Source organism: Nematolebias whitei, chromosome 9, assembly GCF_014905685.2.
Source record: "Nematolebias whitei isolate Nwh7 chromosome 9, NemWhi1, whole genome shotgun sequence".
NCBI lineage: Eukaryota > Metazoa > Chordata > Actinopteri > Cyprinodontiformes > Rivulidae > Nematolebias > Nematolebias whitei.
In genome coordinates, this window is record NC_056506.1 from 9,695,901 (window position 1) to 9,703,425 (window position 7,525).

A 7,525-nucleotide genomic window follows, 5' to 3' on the forward strand; every position below is an offset into this window, starting at 1 on the left:
ACGTTTACAAATGTCAGGAAGTCATGCCAAGTTTATTCGTTAAGAAAAAGGGTTGTAAGCTCAATATTCCAGGTAAATAAAAACAAGAAAAATTCAATTGTGTCATCGGGACCAGTTTCTTTAAATGAGAAACATTTTGTCCCCCATCCAAAGGACTTCCTCAGTCTACGGCCTGGCAACCTGATCTGTCACATAGGTAACCTTCACTGCTGTGTTTCAAACCAAAGTCCTGCTGGAATCTCAGAAGTAGGCTTTTAACACGTACATGGCCTTTGAGAGTCGTCTGGATGGGGGACGAAACATTTCTCACTTAAAGAAACTAGTCCAGATGACACAATTTAACCATTTTTTTATTCATTATTTATCAAATAAACTTGATTATATTTTTTCACCTACAAAAAGTAAATGTTGAAAGCACCTCAATGATAGTCATGGACCCGAGAAATGTCTCAGGATGTTAAAAAGCTGTCAACTCTGTCGGTTGGACAGTTCATTTCATGCTGTGGTTTCAAGCTCTTTACACTTTCGGACACAAGGCGTCGCCAAAGGGGACAGTGTTGAAAAGTTCTACTTTTTTTTTTTAAATAAGCTTCATTTGTCCATCACTGGTGATCAGCCTTTGTGTGTTTCCTTGACTGGTTTGTTTTTCTTTTTTTTTTTAAACACGTGCCTGGCCCGACTGTGACAACCCCCAAACATAACTCATTCTATGACAGCGACTACCCCTAAAGAGATTGGGGCTATAGTGGTGGGTGTTGGGCTTTAAAGAACACCAATATGGTGAATACTTTTGAAACCTGTGTGCAGTTTTAAGCGGGTAGACATGCACTTGTTGCAGCTATCGACCTTGCACTTAAATATGTTTCGTCGCTCAGCTCCAAGCATCAAAAATCACAGCGTCATTCAGGTAAGTGTTTTATTAAGACAAGCACATGTTGAGATATCCATTGAATTTCCAGATGAAGTTAATTATGCAGCTCAGCCAAACGTGCTCACTTCCTCTGGCAGGAAGACAACACAGCATACTGGGTGTTCGCTCGTCATGTCTGTTGGACTTTACACTTAGGTCAACAAAAACAAATTTAATCCAAGCAGGCGTTTGGTGCAGGGGAGCCTCCCTCGGAACAGCAACAGGCTCTGGAAATTTTAAACAAGGTTCAAGTATGCACAGACGTCAGGTGAGAATCATTCACAAAGAAATTAAAAGCAACATTTATAGCAGCAAACCAATAACAGCTCTTCAGATAAACAAACTGAGAAACTAAGAAGTGAGGAGAAGCTTCGGTATAATATATCTGTTAGTGAGCAGTGCCTCCTGATCATGAAATGTACACCGACTTCCTAGCCCTGTCCGCAGGGCAGGCGCTTGTAACGCAGTCTTCAGACACATGGAGACATCAACCTGTGCAAAACCTCAGACTCTTACCTGAACAACAAAATTAAGACTGATACCTAAAATAAAGACAAATAAAAGAAATCCATTTTCCACGATGTGGAAAAGTGTTTGATTTGACTTGGCCAAGCCGCGGTGCTTCAAACCAAATCTGAGCCCAGAAGAACATGACCTGGATCAGGAGTGCAACCTAAAAGTAATGCCACGGTCACATGATCACTTTGAAATTAATCCCTGATGTGTGGAGACCAACGATCGATGAAATGCAGCCGTTATTTTTATCTCAACATCTCGACTAGCGCCGACTGCTGCTGAAGGTTCATGTCGACTGAAGGTCTTTACCCAGTAAAGAACATCCTGATGTGGAGATGGAGGTGCACATGGAGCTATGAGGTTTGGACAGTGCTTCTAAGAAATCCTCACATGTTCCTTCAGTCTCGCTTCAAACAACGCCATCTTTCCTCTTTATCCCCTCTTCCTCATACTCAGTTGTGTTCAGGGGCAACAACCTTTCTCTTCCTTTTCTGAGTTTACATTTAATTCAATTCTGTCAAATGTATCCTGTTCAGGAGCAAAAGAAAAAGAAAAAAAAAGAGCAATCCATGTCTTATTCTCCACTGGCAACAGTTCTGCCTCGGCGGTAACCTGAGGGTCCCGCCGATGAAACAAGTCAGAAGGTGGGCAGCGACAAGGAAGGGGGCTGCAGGGAACCGGAGGAGTTTGAACGTCTCATGTGAGGAAGAAGGTAGGAGTCTGAGCACAGCTGGTGGACATCAAACCGATCCTCCTTGCGATAGGCCAGACAGCGCCGGATGAATGCCTGCAGGACAGGACAGAGGGTTTACAAGACAGGACAAATGTTGGACATTTTGTCCTCCTGTAAAACAGCTGGACTTTAGTTCTACAAATATCATGATGTGACGGTTGCACGCTTGAAACACACAAACGAGCACAACTAAACATGATCCAGTTTTAACTGATCTACTCAAAGGTTGATGCATCTGTTGGCGATAGTCTTTGAAGCCCAAAGACTGCGGGGGTGGGGAGTCATTTAAAAGGAACTCAATGATGTTTAGTTAATCTATTGTTTGGTAACCAAAGATTTGTTTCCATGAGTAAAGGTGATGATTTAACCAAAATACACTTTTCAATTGTGAGGCACGGTGGTGATAGCTTCATTCTTTGGGGCAATTGTGGTTGAACAAAGATGGACTATCCTCAGACTTCTTTAGGACCTTAGCAAGACCTCAATGCTCAAAGTGTGGTTTGTAGAAGGTCTGTGAAACTGACCAGATCAGTGCAGTTTTTGTGTTTGTTATATGGCTATGGCAGCCATCTTTAATTCGATTTACTCCAAAGGTTTATCAGTGAAAGGTGCACTTTCTGAACGTATCATGAAAAATCCACAAGTGGGATATTTTGCTAAAAATTAATTTAATCTGATCATGATGAGAAAACATTAGAAAGCATGAGCGTTCCATCACCTTGGCCTCTGTGCTGGTTTGTGGTTTAGCAGGAAACTGGACATCTGTGGCTTTGAGGATGGTGTTTTCCTGAAGGATGTCCTGCTGAGACTGATTGTGGCCGAACGGCTGTAAAATGAGCAGAAACATCTTTAGCTCGGCATCTCGGCTGATTTAAATACAAAGGCACACGGTGTGAGCAGTGCTGCAGTGTACCTTGCGTCCATAGAGACACTGGAAGAAGATCACCCCCACAGACCAGACGTCCACCTTGTTTGAGATTTTAGGCGGTTCCTTCCCTACGACAAAACACTCTGGGGGGAGGTACCTGAGCAGACACACACAAGTGATTCTTTCTTCCATCAGGTGCACCAAAAACAAGCTTAATTTACTTATTTCAACCCCCGGAAGGTTCAATGTTAAGACGGTGTTCCTTAGGAAAAAGTCAGCACCCTTATTTAACTGCTTAAATAAAAAAAAATAAAAAAATGTATTTTTCCACAGAAACCTATTCTTTTAGAGCCATCTCAGCCTGAAACAAAAATATCAAAATAAAAATATACACTTTTACTCAAACATTCTTAAGTGCTTCTAGTAAAAATAAAAAAATAAACTTTTTTTTTTTTATTTGACAATATTTGTTTTTAGTGGTATTTTTGGAAAAAGGTATGCAACATTAAGTGTTTTTGTTCTTTGCATCCAACAAAAGCAATTCTGTCAAACGATATTCAATTCAATTCAAAAATACTTTATTGATCCCAAAGGGAAATTATTTGTTGTTGTAACTCGTTATCCTCATTTCATTAAGAGATGGTATAGGTACTGATGGCTGTAGACAGGAAGGATCTCTTGTAAAGGTCCATCCCACAGTGGATCCTAAGAAACTGGCTGCAGATGCCGTCCGATTCGTCCACCCAGACTCGGCCGGCCCCTTGGCTCCCCCGGACTGCAGGATCGCCCGAACGCCGGGCAGAACTCCTCCCAGAGTGATGGTCACTCCTCCCAGCAGCCTACCGAGCTCCCCGTCGCTGCGGACAGCCAACTTCAGGTAACGAGGGACGGCCCCGTCCCTCCGCCACCATAAGCCATGTCTCCCGCCAGCCCCAGGATCCCAGTGGCCAGGCACTCAAGCACAGCCAGCAGGTAGATGAGAATGCGTCCACAGAACATCCTTTTCAACTCGTTTGAGATTTGGGGCTGTAGTTGAGATACTATTTGAGCTTTTGAGATGTTAATCAGCTGCTGTTGGTTGTAGAAAACTGCCTTGTTGCCATGGTTACGCATCATAACAAATGTTCAAAACTAAAAAGTTTCAGTAAAAATCCTTTCAGCTGCACAGCATCTGATACCAGAGGAAACAATCACCAAAAAAATGTGATTTACATCCAGAAAAAGAGGAATTAAAGTTTCCAAAAGCAAAATCTCAGAAAGAAAGTAACAGAGCTACTCCAACCTTGAGCGGCACAATTCCAGAACTCGGGAGGCATATAGGAGGCAGGCGTCCGCTTCGACATCTGGCTGTCCCAGAAATTTTTTACAGAGGCTCTCAAATGTAAGAAATCCAAGCAAAATACAAATTAAAAGTATTGAGACGTTGGTAAAAAAAAAAAAAAAAAAAAAAAAAAAAAAAACATTACTTGGAAGAATGCAATATTTTATTATATAATTATGGGATCAATAAATGCATTTATAATGACTTTCAATGTGGTCAATTTTCCCCCTAAGAAACACTAGACAAGGGCTCACCAACACAGTGCCCATGGGCACTTGGTCACCCATAGCACATTCTAAAAATAGCACTCATCAAGGAGCACCGCCTAAATATCTTTAATTATGTTTTGAAATTTAAGTAATATCATTTGCATTGATGTAGGTTTGAAATGAAAATAATTAGTGGTGTAACGGTACACATGGGTGTATTGAACTGTTTCGATGCGGCATGTTCGGTTCGGTCCACAAGCGTATTGTTTCGGTTATTTTTTCACTCATTAAATTTTATTAGCGAGAAATTATGCACCGCGGAACTAAAGTTCCTAAGCGTGTTCCAGCATGTCGCTAATGTTGCAGTCTTGCAGCATACATAGCATTAGCAGCCTAGCAGGCAACGAACAAGCCTGAGCTTTAAGACCCTTTCATCTCATTGCGGTCTCCAGTGTGGGAACATGGCTTTCTTGTTAAAAGACAAGTGGACTAATCCAAAGCTGTGTGTCAACGTTGTTTCACGGAGACTGGATCTGCAGCAGGCAACACGTCTATAACTTGTTAATAGGGATTGAGCTGATCCGAACCGTATCAGCCTCCGATATCAGCATAATTTACGTATCGTATTTTTCCGATCCAACCTGCAGAAATTTCCGATCCATGAAGTATGCCTGGTCTGATGAAACTTCTCATGTGATTCCCTGCCAGCTGCTCTGCAAGTTGGCGTCAGACTATGGAATGGATTTCCTGAATGGAGGCGTGTCTCATGAACCCAGAGTAATAAGACCCGCCTCACATTTAGGAAATCCATTTCATAGTTTGCAACCTGTGCAACTGTGGCTAACAGCTAACCAACTTTTCATTGAAACATGTCCATTGTGTGAAAGTATTTTACACTAGAAACACAACAAAGCAAGACAGCAACATGCAATGTCTGCAGAGCCACAGCACCACATTAAACAAAAGTTAAAGTTAGTTTTACGTAGGACATTCGAGCTCCGGGGTTTCAGCGTTCTGCTACTCTCAATGAACCCGAAACAGGAAGCCCGACCCCGGCCAGCTGCGCCCAATCTGCCTCGCTCAGTCTACCCGTCTTCGAGGAGGGACAGACTGAGCGTGGATGACCGAAATCAGATTGCCCGCTCCGGACAGAACAAGAACACACCACTGAAGACCAGGAGTCTGAATGTTTACCGAGAAATTGCTAAAATTCTTCGTAATTAGAGACCAACCGCTATCAGTTGTGCTTGACACTTGCATCAAAGATATAGTTTACCCTCAAGGAGATATTTATCAGTACAACAGTAGACAATCATAAAAGAGCATATGAATTGAAAATTACAAGAAAATAATATATACATATATGTATATATATATACATACACATATATACATACACATATATACATACACATATATACATACACATACATAAATACACATACATACATATATACATACATATATACATGTAGTGATGTAGGGTTAAGTTAGCTTCAGTTAGCTTAGGAGCTCCACTACAATCAATATTTAATAACGGGTTCTCTCTTTTTCGAGCTACTTGACAGATATGTGACAGAGGTACTGTGTTGGAGATGGTCTAATCAGTGACAAGAGACGTTAATTTTCTTTGACCCATCAAAATGAATGTGGTCATTTATTAACAGAATCAAAATTTAACATCAAAACATTGTACACTTGATTATTCTGATCAGCTCTGATTAATAAAACTTGGCATGTTTTACTTTATAAAAACAACAGACATATCCTTAGATCTTAAATTAATGTCTGCAGACTTTTAGCTTATCTTTACTGGCAGAGAAATATAGAGATGGAGTAAAGTTTTTGAAGGAAAAGTGGATACTTAGGGTTAACTAAGATAATAAAGATGGGGAGTTATCTTGTTTGAAACCAGATAGCATGTTTCCCGGTGATTTCAGCTAGATGGTACCAGAGCGTCGACTCTTTACCTTGGTGGGGTTTCAGAGAGGCCTTCTCCTGGCGTCCAGCAAGGCTCAGTTTTTATCTCCAGGGATTTATATCCGCTTCTCATCAACTTGGGACCACGAGGCTGACTGGCCCAGCTTCCAAAATAAACTCACCGAAGGATAGGGTTAAGTGGAATTTCAGCAAACGTGCTGAACTCCTGAGATGTTGAATAGGTCTTTGGCGTGATGACCTGAATCAACACTCCAGACAGGTGTCATCTTTCAGAAAAAGACCACCGTGGACTTCACCTTCTCCAGCAGAACTCTCTGTTCTGAACTTTTGGAACTTCTGTTCTCCCTCGGAACTTCTGTGTCGACTTTTAAAGAGTTCTGCTTCCGGTCACTTTTGGGAAGTGCTGATTGGTTGAAAGAACCAACAGGGGTGTGGTTTTAGTGACGTCAGAGGGTCATTACAAGTCAGAAAAACAGCGGAGATGTTTAGGAACAGACAGAGAAATGTTTTGGAGAAATGACAGACTTACAGGTGCCAGTTTTCTTGTTTCTGTCTGAGAGGTTTAAAAACATGACAGTTCGTTCCAATAAACTTGTTTGCGGTCTCCGACTTTTGACCGACATCACACCTTTCTCATTTCAGACAGAAGATCAAAAATGCATAATTACTTTGTAACATAGACATTTAACTTGATTTCTACTTTGAATGAGGATTAAAAATCATTAATACTGTTTCACAGTTGATTTAAAATATAATAATATAATACATATATATATACACATACATATACACATACACATATATATACACATATATATACATATACACATACACATATATATACACATACACATGTATATACACATACACACATATATATACACATACACATGTATATACACATACACACATATATATACACATATGTATATACACATACACACATATATATACACATATATATACACATACACATATATATACACATATATATATACACATACACATATATATACACATATATATA

General features: G+C 40.5%; 1 protein-coding gene across 1 annotated transcript in view; it reads right to left on the minus strand.

The window, feature by feature from the left end:
- Positions 1-649: 649 nt before the first annotated feature.
- The window catches only part of LOC119414868 (serine/threonine-protein kinase tousled-like 1-B), a 101,164-nt gene continuing 94,288 nt past the window's right edge, over positions 650-7,525 (minus strand). The window contains exons 17-19 of the mRNA XM_037681989.1: positions 3,073-3,184; positions 2,878-2,985; positions 650-2,213 (exon numbers count right to left, since the gene is read on the minus strand). Coding sequence (XP_037537917.1) covers positions 2,064-2,213; positions 2,878-2,985; positions 3,073-3,184 — 370 coding nt within the window. The 3' untranslated portion in view covers positions 650-2,063. The remainder of the gene's footprint in view (positions 2,214-2,877; positions 2,986-3,072; positions 3,185-7,525) is intronic.